At 40.1% G+C, this 12,621-nt stretch overlaps 1 protein-coding gene across 1 annotated transcript in view; it reads left to right on the top strand.

Annotated features, from left to right (window-relative positions):
* The window catches only part of ZSWIM8 (zinc finger SWIM-type containing 8), a gene marked incomplete at both ends in the record, with an annotated part of 60,489 nt that overhangs the window by 12,181 nt on the left and 35,687 nt on the right, over positions 1-12,621 (top strand). The window contains 2 exons of the mRNA XM_079535290.1: positions 11,324-11,477; positions 12,493-12,587. Of these exons, the coding sequence (XP_079391416.1) occupies positions 11,324-11,477; positions 12,493-12,587 (249 nt within the window). The remainder of the gene's footprint in view (positions 1-11,323; positions 11,478-12,492; positions 12,588-12,621) is intronic.

The raw sequence follows: 12,621 nt of genomic DNA, 5'->3' as shown, positions 1-12,621 counted from the left end.
TGCTGGCTTGTTCCATGTATCCTTGATGCTCAGTTGTCAGTGAGGTGGCCTCTCCTCCCTTTTATTTGCTGTATGGTGAACCAAACAGTAATTGGGCAGATGCCTTATTTCCAGTGAGAGGGAAGGAGAGCTGGAGGAAGGCTGGGGACGGCTGCCTTTGGGCCCCCACAGTGGCAGCTGGGGCTGTGCTGGCATCCCTGAGCTGCACTGGGGAGTGCCAGTGGGTGGGATGGTAGCCTCCTGTAGAGACACACACCTGAGCTTACGTTGTGGGAGGTTTTTACAAAGCCCAAGAAGGTGAAAATAGGGGACAGGTGGGAATTTTCTTAGAAGCTCTTAGGTGTGCAACTTTGACTCCCGTCTCAGGTAATGGATTTTTAAACCTCTAGTGGTTTTCAATTGGTGATACCAAAAGGCAGTGTCTTCTTCGAGTTGCTGACAGATGTTTAAATTTTTTTTTTTTTCACCCTAGGGGTGAGAAGGCCTCATCCTTGATCTATTCTTTTCAGACAATAAATTTACTATAAGATTCACTAAAATGGGCTGAGATCTCATTCTGATAATGCTCTGCAATGCAGCACCTCAGTGTTTGCTGTGTGTTTGTTTGGAGGCCGAGTGATGCAGCCCTGGGATGTGGGCATAGGATAAAGCTGGTTAGGGATTAATTGGGCATGCACAACTTCAGGGTGGATAATAATGGTTGAGAATAGCACTTTAAATAGTGTAGATTGCACGGTGTTTTGTGTGACATTCTTTCAGCATTTGAAAGCATGGCAATATACTTGGTAGAAATAGGTTCTCAGCTGCGATGCAGTCTGGGTTTTTGATTTGTGTTTATCTTCCATTATCTGCATTTTGAATAGTATCTGATCCATGTTGATCTTTGTCACTTGTTTGCTTGTCCTTGACTGCTGCGGATAATTGTGAAGTCTGAGATGTTAGTATACTTTGCATGGGGCACGAGTGGAGATGAGCGGTAGCACGGAGCCTTCCCTGCAGGAAGCAGGAGCTGTTTGATCTCTGTGCTCTGCGCGCACGGTGTGGGTTACACGGAATGCCGTCTGCAGGAGCGCGGAGCAGCGGTGCCAGGAAAACGCCGAGCCTGCAGCTGATCTGCTTCGTCAGCTGTAGAGTTACTCTGAATGCAAGCTGCCCATTTTGTTGTGAAACCTTGGCCAGCCCTGGCATGAATACAGTGTTTTGTAGCACTGTCTGTCTTTCTTTACAAAAATCTGCTGCTCATTTTAGGTTTTCTAACAGCTGTCGGTTGCTTGCCCAGGCTGCTCTTTTTTTGAAATGAATTCCTTTTTTAGGGAGGGAAATTGAAGGGTGATTGGATAAAGAATTTCTTGTCTGCATTTCCAGAGGAGGTTGTCAAGTCGTGGACACTGCATTGCCTGCCTAATGCCGGTGCTAGAGTTTTTTGGATCTCAGTCGTGTTACAGTGAGGGAGAGCTGAGAAAAAAGCCTACTGACATTTTGCTCTCAAGATTCAGAGCTTCTGAAGAGACTGATAAATCTCATCTCGCATAAGGCATCAGCAGAATATCAAATGTTCTGGTTGCATCAGCACAGCTCTGTGCAGGTGTTCACAGTTGCTGCATGAGAGTGAAGCAATAGAATTGAGTATAAAAAACAGCTTTCCATTCTGAGATGGACTTGTGTTTAGAGAGGTTCTGAGATACGTTCAAAGCAGATATTTTCTGTAGATACTTTGTGTATGTTTGCAACAAAATCTTATGTGAACTGCAAGGCAGAACTTAAGTGATTGGGATCTTCTGGTGAGATCTTAGGACTGTGAGTTCAGTGGTGTGGGAAAGTGCAAATGTTTCTGTCCTGGAGTTCAGAAATCATGAAATTTGGTTTCACCTGAATTTCCTTTCCCTTCTCCGTCAAAGATCTTTTTGGTTATTAAATTCTACCTGTAGCTTTCCACCTTTGCCTTGTCCTGAGGTTCTGAAGACTGAAATCAAGTGTTCTTTCTAGAGATCTTGTTTCCAGTACATAAAGAATGTTGCAGCTAGGATGTTGTGAGGGCATAAGGAGCACAAACTGGGATGGAAAGAAGGTTAATCTGTTCTTCAGCCAACTGACCTTCGGAGAGCAAAGGTTGTTTTCATACAAGCAGCTTTTCTTCAGCCTGGTAAGTGCAAGAGGCCTCAGGGATGGTCAAGTACTGGGCTATCTGCTTGTCAGTTAGAGGTTACTTGGATGTAATGAAGTCCTCAGTCATGTTCACCGGAGGTGAAAAGAGAATAACACAACAGGGTTGGTTATTTTTCTTATTAATGTCATACTGCCCTGTTGTACCTCTGAAAGTATTCTTGCTGGCACAGAAACTACAGATAAAGTTGGGAGGTGTAGAAGCAAACAACTGCTCCTAAAATGTGTGTTGAGACTGAAGTCCCTTAGAATGTTCATTGTAGCCTTTTGATGTGAAGGGCTGTTCCTTTTATCATTTTCTAAGAAGTCCTGTAGCAGAAAGCGTCAGGCTTCTGGTTTAGGTCTGTTCAGTAGTGCTAAGTGCCCCTGCTAATGCTGGTGCTACATTACTTAGGTACATTGTAATTTCTTAATGATTAAAATGTGGCTTAATCATTAAGATGATTAACTAATGGGCAATGTCCTCAATAATGTGCTTTAGTTTTTGGTGAGCCCTGAAGTGATCAGGAAGTTGGATTCAGTGATCTTTGTAGATACTTTCCTACTCTTCTGTTGTGTTCTGCACAGCTCTGTTCTAAGATGCTATGTTCATTTATCCATAGAATCACAGAATCAAAGGATCAGCAAGGTTGGAAAGGACCTACAGGATCATCCACCTATCACCAGTAGTACTCACTAAACCATATCCCTCAACACAAAATCCAAACATTCCTTGAACACCTCCAGAGTCAGTGACTCCAACACCTCCCTGTGCAGCCCATTCCAGTGCATGACCACTCTTTCAGAAAAGTAGTATTTCCTAATGTTCGGCCTAAATCTCCCCTGGTGCAGCTTGATGCATGATTGCTTGTTCTTTTCAGTGTTGCTTTAACTTCTAAAGGAGAGGCACAGGTAACTAGAGCATCTCAGAAGAAAGTTCTTCCAAGGGCAGGTCACGACCACTTTATAAGCAGCAGATGGTTTTGCTGTTGGTAACATAGAATGGGAAGAAATGAAGAATTCTGTAGGGGAAGCTGGGACATGAGTATGGGAGTTTCTGCATACTCCTGCTCATTTAAACTCCTGGTAGGTTTGTACTGTTGGAGCCCACACACTCATGCATCTTCTAAGTTCTAGTTCTCTTGTGAGGTATTAGATAGGATTATGAAGCCTCACCAGTTTTCTTGTTGGAGGGCTTTTGTATGCTTCCTGAAATCCTGTGGTAGCGTAATGAGAAGTTGGCTTTGTGACAGGGAAGATGTAACCTGAAAAACAATCAGGATAAAGTACTTTTTAGCTCACTCAGATGTTGAAACAGCTGCCAGGAGGAGTTGAATATGTGTTCTGTTGGGTATGTAGGGTCCCTCTTGTGATAGGTGAAAAATTGGTTTGGGTTGTACTCTGTGCTTGATCTTAGGATGACGGCAATGTTATTTCTGTGATGATCTGCAAAATTAAGTCAGCTGGTTTTCTTAGTTTGGTATGCGTGTAGAAAGGGAGTGTAAAAACCAACTGGGCAGTAGACCTCTTTTTTTTTTTTTTTTCTTTTTTTTTTTTCTGATGACCAGAAGAGGAACTGCAAGACTCAACATGTTTGAATTCACTGACACTTGAGAAAAACCCCAAAGTACTTATGCACCACAAATCCACAATGTAATTTAGTGTTGCATTTTTCAAATCTACTAAGACTTGTGTACAAATCAAACAAACGAAAGTATTGGCTTTTGGTGTGTAGGTGTGTTTTAAGGTTTGAGTTTAAAAACAAAAGCAAACCTCTTTCCTGCTTCCTAATTATGGAGACAGAAGACGTGGTGTCAAGATAGATTTAGCCAAAAGATGTATGTATTTGGTTTTGAAATGAAGTGTAATTACAGGAGCAAACAGGTAGTTTGAGCAAGCAAATACTTTTGCTACATACATCAACTGTATTGCAGCACTGGGCAATTTTCAGAAGCCAGGTGGAGCTTACATTTGACTCCGTGCTATGGCTTTTGCTTTATATAGCTGAGACTTTGAGGATGAATTGGACACCTTTTTGTAATAAAATTAGCTTTTTTTGCATTGGATAAAGTAATAAACAGCCATTCTTAAAATGTTATTGTGGTGGTAGCAATGGAATTTGTGTGGTAATAGTTGCATCAGATTTTCTCTTAAGTGGGAGGTTTCTAATTATGGACCATAATCTCCCCATCTGGGATTTGTATTTTTAAAGCTTTTAGCTATGAATCTCATGAGTCTTGTCCAGTACACATGAATGAAAACATTCTGTTGCTTATTCCACTTCTCAACTGTTTTGAACATAAAAATGTCATTCTCTGGGTTAGATCTGATGTAGGCTTACCCAAGTTCTTCTTGCTTTCAGCTTGGTTTTATATATCTCTGTACTTGCTACCTTACCACATTTACTCTCAATGTAATTTCACTGCTGAAAAATGGTGGTGAAAAGCAGAGAGAGTTGTATAACCCTTGGTGAAGAAAATAAGAGGTAAATGAAAGTCTTGTGAATTCCGATTCCATTATGTTTTTAAAATTTTGGCTGCACTTGGTAGTCTGGTCTGAACATGTGGACATCTTAAAAATACAAAAATGTTTATGAAAGGAGACATCAAATCAGAACATTCCCTTTTGTCATCATTTCTGAGCAAGCTTGATTAACAATCAGCAGCAGCATTTGTAGTATCCTTTCTCTACCACTTACTATGTATTATTTTCTTATCCAGCCTTCTTGTTCGGTTCCAGCATGTGAATAACTCACATAGATGAATTCCACTAAAGAATTTCTTCCAGAATCTGCTGTTATCCATTTGTTATTGCAGCTGCTTTGTTAATGCTGGGGAGTTTTGCACAGAATTGATTTGGAGTGGTATCTAAGAAAGAAATTGCTGAAACTTTGTTTTAACTTGGGAGAGAAGCTGTTCCAGAGTAAAGGAGCTGCTTATTTTCTGAAGGCTGACACTGCTCAAGTATCTTAGGAGCCAGAACATGCATTTTCATTTTTTTCCTTAATCTGTAAAATGAAAGAACCTCCTATTTTTAGAGATACTGTGGTTTGCTTGTTTTTGACAAGAAAAATAAGAAAAATTGCCTTTTTTTTCCCCCCCTTGGCACAAATAAAAACGTGAAACACGGAATTATTAATCTAAAACAGGAGAATACTAATTCAAGGCAGCTGGGAATCACTATTTGAGTATTACACTGAATCTTCAGCCTTTCAGATTGCATCATTCTGTAGGTAGTCAAGTTGGACTAGAGTTGGGAGGCATTGCTTGTGTCCATTCACCTGTCAGGGTCTGACATTGATGTACCTTGGTTCAGTCCTGGAGGTCTGACTAGGCCATGGGATGACTAGCACAACTTCTTTGCTCCTCAGCCTTCCAGTTTGATTTTCTTCTCTTGTGCTGATTGTTGTTGGGGCAAGAGTTTGTTCTTTGTGCCTGTTCAGTCTTTGGTATGTCTACTGAGCTGCCCAGAGAGCACCAGTTTGCTCCAGTTGTGCCAGAGCAATGTGATACACACGTGTGTGTGTCCACTACAAACTACACCAACTGTGTAGAGACCAACTGTGTGATGGCAGAAGGTCATCTACAGTTCGGTGTGTGGTGATTTTTTAGGAAATAAAGGAGTTTCTAGTTGTAAGACTTACCATGCAAGCCTGGAAGAGTGCATCGAGTGAGTTAGTTATTTTGTTGGTGGTGGTGGTGGGTGTTTTGTTTCGGTTTTAATCCAGTGTTCTTTATTAGATTCTTAGATTCATTAGTCCAGGCACAGGTCTAGCTGATCCTTTTTCTACTATGTCATACAGCTTTCTAGCTACTCCTTCGGATTGCCTGTGAGTCTGTATGATGGAAATTTTTCAAGCTGTTCTATTTAAACTCTTTTATCCTGAATCCTCTTTCCTTCAACTTTGGCACAACAACAGGCTGTCCAGAGAAGCTGTGGATCACGGAATCATAGGGGATGAAAGGGACCTCAAGAGATCATTGAGTCCAACCCTCCTGCTAAAGCAGATACACTGCAATAGGTCACACATTTAAGTATCCAGATGGGTCTTGAATATCTCCGTAGAAGGAGGCTCTACAGCCTCTCTGGTCAACCTGTTCCAGTACTCTGTTACCCATACCATAAAGAAGTTCTCCCACGTGTTAATATAGAACTTTCTTTGTTCAAGTTTTAGGCCATTACTCCTTGTTCTATTGCTGCATGCCACTGAGAAGAATCTGGCCTCATCCATTTGCCTCCCACCTCCCTTTACATATTTATAAACATTAATCAGATGCCCCATCTCTGGAGGCACTCCTAAAGTGCAGGTTAGATGGGGCCCTAGGCAGCCTGATCTGGTAGGTGGCAAACTTGCCCGTGGCAGGAGGTTGGTGTAGATGATCTTTAAAGTCCCTTCCAACGTAAGCAATTCTATGATTCTGTGACAGAATTGTGATCTGCCTGTGTCAAATGTTAGTGTGACTGAAAAGCAGGTGGTGGTGTGTTGGTGACCACTGAATTGGCTCTGCTCCTTCCTGAATGCCTCTTCTTATGGGCCTTGTGGAAAGAGGTTTGTGTGAGAAATGCTTTTGAAGGAAGTGAAAATATCCTTTTTTCAGACATTTGCAGTGTGTATTGTCCTCAAAAGTGAATTTCTTTTATTTTTAAAAACATGTATCCTGCTTTTAACATCACATTGATTATGCAACAAAATGGAAGAAGAATAGGGAAAGAGATGTAAGTAATGGCCTAAACATCTTGGAGTTATAATTTATATTCAAAATGGAGACTAAATTTTTAATTAAAAATGTCATGATTGATTTTGCAATATTCACCTTGGGTGACTGTGCAGTCAAAATTCTCTCCTTAAGTATAACAGAATTCAAGACAAAGGTAAAGTTTTCTGATGTTTGTTGCATAGTTGGAGACTGAAAGGAACACATTGCACTGACACATACTTCTTCAAGGCATCAACATTGAGATTAAATTTTTGGAAAGTTAAATAAAGGGAGATTAAAACAGAACCAACAGCAGAAATGTGCAGAAGACAACAAGAAGATCACCATTTTTAAGAGGTTTGATTTAAGTATGTTATAGCTCACTGCATGGCTCTCCCATATTTGAGAACTCACAGTGCTTTTTGGTTTCAAGGGGCACTAGGGAGAAAATATGTCACTGCCTTAAGTTTGGGGCCCTTACTGATATATTTCTGTTTGATTTATTTTAGTTAAATGCTAAAATGACATTCCACACTGACAGATTTATCTTTCTACATGGGAAACCCTGCCAAAAGAAATGTAGTATATACCATTTTTTAAATGAGATTTGTAAAACGGGTTTTATAACGCCCCTGCATACATCTTCACTGATCAAGATGACATGCTACGTATTTCTTGTTAGTTTTACTGATCTCATTTTCTCTTCTAATAGCGGAAGTGTTTCGCTTCATTTTCCCCATCTCCTTGGTCTATCTGCTGTATTACTTTTGTTCCACCCTGATGCATTTTGGACTGAGGCCAGCGGTAGAGGTGAGGGGAAATGTGAGATGTGGACTAGAGATAACTATAAAATCAAAGCTGGAGACACATCTCTCAGAAGATAGTGCAGTCTAAGATGTCTTACTGTATGGTTTATTTGTTCTGCTGAAAAGCATCACCCTATTTTCCTTAAGATATACGGGTATGTATGAAACACAGTGAGTCTTATCTTTGCACTGTCTTATCTCATACTGTGAGATTTGTTCCCTTCAATTTGTATTTGTTCATATCTATTGAACATATAGTTTATTCTTAGGGACATGTGTCAACTGAAACTAACCCAATAGGAATAATGTCATTAGATAACAAATTTATTCAGTGTTTGGTCCAGCTGGATTTGTTTCAGTTCCATTTAATAACTCCTGGCCCCTATTTTGCTGTTTATTCAAGTAGAGTCTTCTCTCTCTTTTTGTCTATCATGAAAACTCTGTTATTGCACTGAAGAATTTATTGGAACATCATCTGTTTTTATGAACAATTGTTAGCTGCAACTTGCTACAGCCTACCCTGTGCTAGGAAAGATTAAGAAATGTAGCACACCCATATCAATAAGCCCTGATGGCATGGAATTTGCTTCCATTGGTGAAGGCATGTTTCTGTGTGCATAACTTGCCTTAGCTATTTGGAGCTGGATTGGGTTTTTTGTTGTTGCTGTTGTTTCTGTTGTGTCTGTGCTAAAGTTATAGCTATTGTAAAACTACAATAAAATCAATTCACATGAAACAGTAACAAAAAGGGTAGGATGGTCCTCATGTAAAAGTGTGTTCCACATAGCAGTAGATAGATGGGACACAATTTATTCCAAATGGTTGAGAAGTTCTTGGTCCTGCCTGCTAGTAGGGTGTACAGATCAAATTATCTCTGAGATTCCCTTCTAGACCTGGGATTTGGGTTTCATGTAGGTCAGAAATGTTGAGGTTGCTTATGCTTTGCCTGTAATTTTATTCTTGGAAGACATGAGGAGTTTCCTTTGCTCTCTTTGGATCATCTTGTCTGCTGCTCAAGAGGAAGCACAGTTTAAATTTTTCTCCCTCAGATAAATGTATCTTGCAGATTCATTGATATTCTATTACATCTCTGATTTTATTGCTATATTTTTTTTTTTAATTTTTTTTTGCAGTCTTCCTTGCTGTCTTTATCTTTGCATTGAGTGGGATATACAATGCCTTTTCCTTTTCTTTATTAGCACTTTTCCTTTTTGTTTTCTTCTCAAAGTGTGTTTTGTAGTATTTAGGGGTACCTTTCGTGTGTTTCACTGATAATACCTTTTGATGTAAGCAGGTATAAATCCCCCAGTAGTGGATTTGTGTATTTAGAGATAAACTTTTGGAGAGGATCTCTTTGTTTAGTATTCAAAGAAAAATATTGTCTAATTTAAGCACTTATCTCAGGGTGTCCAACTGAATGTACAGAAGACCTAATGGGGAAGTCCCTGTGTTCTGAATCCCATGCAGGTTAAGTGTCTCTATCACTGTGGCTGTACATGGCACACCACCCTTGAAACTTAAGGCAGTTTAACTTCTTAATTTTAGTGCTTACATTACGTAGCAGCTTGGCTACTGCAAATTCACTTGTCCTTTAAGTATCATCCAAATAATTCTACTTCTCAGTTATCTTCTACCATTTCTTTTCCACGGCTCTTTTTCCATCTAGAAAATTAAACATTTTAGAGAAATCCGTCGTTTTATAGATAAGATTATTGCTTTTTAGATTATTTTTTCCACTTCAGATGCTATTGCTTTCACTTTATTCTGAGAATATCAAAACTATGTGCTGAGTGCGTGCTGAAGACAGCTGTTCCAGTTAATTGGCTGCTGGCTCCTGCAGGCTACTATTAACGCAGTACAGCTGATGAAACTGAGTTCAATACGAAGTCAGTCAGTTACCTTAGTTCACTGCAAATCTGGTAAAATCTCAGAATGAGATTTTACACTGGAGCCTTCCTAACAGAACGAATCCAAAAGGCTTCTCAAGTAGGACTGACTTTGATATACTTCTGGTGGATTTGTTTGTCCCAGGCTCACTGTCATCCCACAGTGGTTTTTGCAGCCATGTCATGGCCATGTGGCTGAGCTGACACGACAGTGCTCGCGTGACTCGTTTTCTAATAAAACCGCAGTTTCTTCTCATTGTATGAAGTCTTGGTAGATTATGTGGAAGAGTTAATCCAAGGGTCCCTTTCGTCAAGGGGCTCCTGGGAACTTATTTCCTTCAAAGGATCCACGCTAATATGTTGTGTAATCATAGGAGTTGGGCAGGGGTCTGTGGGGAGAAGTGGTGGCCAGCAGTAGGGTCCTGCTCGTGTCATGTAGGGCTGTTTTCCCAACTTGCTCCTGGCTGGGGTCTGAAAAGCTCCCTGGGGTTCTCATTGAGTACTACTGCCCTATTACTGGCAGAAGTCAGATCATCCTGAAAATTGTCAGATCAGTGCTTTACAGTTGTTTGATTCATCAGAAAGCATGTATGTTTCTTATGTTTAGTAGTACTGACTCCTTCCCACTTGGAAGATGGATTTTTTATTTTCAGGACAGGTAATTTCAGCAATGCTTGTCATAGGGTTTTTCTTGAGCTAGTTTGCTTAGGCATGAAGGAGAACAGCTGTGCTGTGTAATGAAGTAGGTGGAGGGTAATTGCAGTGATCTGCTCTGTTAGTACTGTTGAGTCCTGGTAACTGACTGTAGGAGTCCTAGTCCATAACTGTAACTGTAACTCTTTAACTGTAAAGAAAAATATATGTAATAATAAGACATACTAATGGAATAACGGATTGCTTTTGCATTTGCTGCTTTTCTGTCAACCCAGTGTGGCTTTGCTATTTCTGTCTGACCTTCATACCCCACACCACATAGTTGTGAAAAGAAATACCATCCACTTGCAGTCTCTTCGAAAGATGCACAGGTGTTTCATACTAAAACTCATACTAAAGTCTTTTTCAGATATTGTACCTTTAAGGGTAGAGATTGCTTAGGTATTATCTCTCTCTTTCTTTTTTTATTTAATGTTTTGTAGTGAAAGATTTGGATAAAGTGCCTCTGCAAAAACTGCAGTAAAAAACTCCAAGAAATACTTCTTTCATTTCTCAGAGCAATTTTGAGTACTGGTGTACCTCGGTTTGCACTTTCTATGGTATCTACTACTGTAGTAACAGCAGTGACATTTAAGATGACTGCTGCACTAATTAACAATAGTGATTTTCTTTAGTTAGCTGTACTGGCTGTCAGAAGGGGAAATAAGATGACTTTCCCCTAAAATCTTGCGTATCTGCTGGCAGTAAAGAAAGGGATAACTCACTTAACCATCACTGTATATTTTACAATCTGTGCTCTCACATTTGTGTATGGGAATATAGCACAGTAAAAGATAGGCTCCATCTATAATGTAGAATAAAAATCACTGGTGATGGAGAAATAATCCTGTGATAATAAAAGACTGCTAATCTGTGAGAAGGGGATGCTGCCTAATGAATCAGGGGCTGAAAACAAACGTAAGGTTGGCAAGTAGTCAGTTTTTTAGAAAATTTCTGTGCTGCCTTTCACTGTACTATCAAAATATGTCTTTGAATTCGGTGAGTTAGGCGGGGAAGTGCTCTCTGCTCTAGTGCCTTTTGCCTCTCCTCTGTTTAGTTCCCTCAGTGGCTAATTGCATTTTGTTTCTTGTCTTGCCAGATGGGCTGGTGATCCCATTGGTGGAACTGTCTGCAAAACAGGTTGCATTTCACATTCCATTTGAGGTTGTGGAAAAAGTTTATCCTCCAGTTCCTGAGCAACTACAGCTTCGGATTGCCTTCTGGAGTTTCCCTGAAAATGAGGAAGATATTAGGTAATGCTTACTATTTCTGCTCACTGATGCTTAAGGGAAAGCTCTGTTCGCTAGAGAACAGTCACTGTCCATATAATGTCCTGTATATTGGCTGCTCCTGCTGTTGGTATGTGGACTTTGTAATATACAAGTGGGTTACTGTAGGAGATGTGCAACGTTATGGATTCTTATTGTGGGTTCAGCTGCCCTGCTTGCATCCCAGGAAGAACATATAGATGTGTAGGTTCTGTGCGTAACTGAAACAGGATAAATGCTTGCCTTAGTTTGCTTGACTATGCAACCTATTTGTGGACTTTTATCTTTACATAAATCTTATGTGGTATTCTGTCCAGTTTGAATCTGTTGCTTCAATCAGAACTTAGCTGAGCTCAGAAATTACTGGGGAGGGCTCTCTCAGAGTACTTTGTAAGTTTTTAATTGGTGTAAGTAGGAGAATCAGAATTTGCTGAGTACATCAGTAATCAGAGTAGATACAGCCAGGGAAATAACTGTATTTCTTATGTTTCCCAATGGGGAAATTGATTGAGTGCATAATCAGAAACTCAGTGCTGTTAAATCTTTTACAAATGTGTTTTGTCTGAAGCTTTTTTTTCTGTAGGTTGCCTACCAATGCAACCATGCATCTGGAATTTTGTAGGATAGCAGACGTATTTGTATTTTAGAGGTATTTTAGAAAGAATCATCCTGACAATTCTTAAATGCTTTCATCTAACATTTTAGTTTCGGGTTGGGGAGTTAGTGCCAGAAGTACTGATACAGTTATAAAGATCACCTGTGATAGAACAGAGCACTTCAGCTGTTGGTCGTACATGCTCGTTAGTCTGATGAGCACAGATGTAAAAAATCTCACATGACCATGTGGGCAACTCGTCCAGAAGTACAAGGAGGTCTTACTGTGACATGCTGACTTTGGAATGTAAGTGATGTTAGGTTGTAAATGATTTTGTATTTCAGATAATAATGTGAAGTTTCTCAGAAACTACTAATCTTGCTTTGTTATGTTTTTCACTTCCAGACTGTACTCATGTTTGGCTAATGGCAGTGCAGACGAGTTCCAGAGAGGGGAGCAGCTGTTCCGAGTGAGGGCAGTCAAAGACCCTCTCCAGATAGGTAAGAACTCTGCAGCTCCATGTCTCTAGATTTC

Source organism: Tetrao urogallus (genome assembly GCF_951394365.1).
Source record: "Tetrao urogallus genome assembly, chromosome: 5".
Classification (NCBI taxonomy): domain Eukaryota; kingdom Metazoa; phylum Chordata; class Aves; order Galliformes; family Phasianidae; genus Tetrao; species Tetrao urogallus.
The sequence above is the reverse complement of the archived record's forward strand: the minus strand, read 5'-3'. Positions and strand labels throughout refer to the sequence as shown.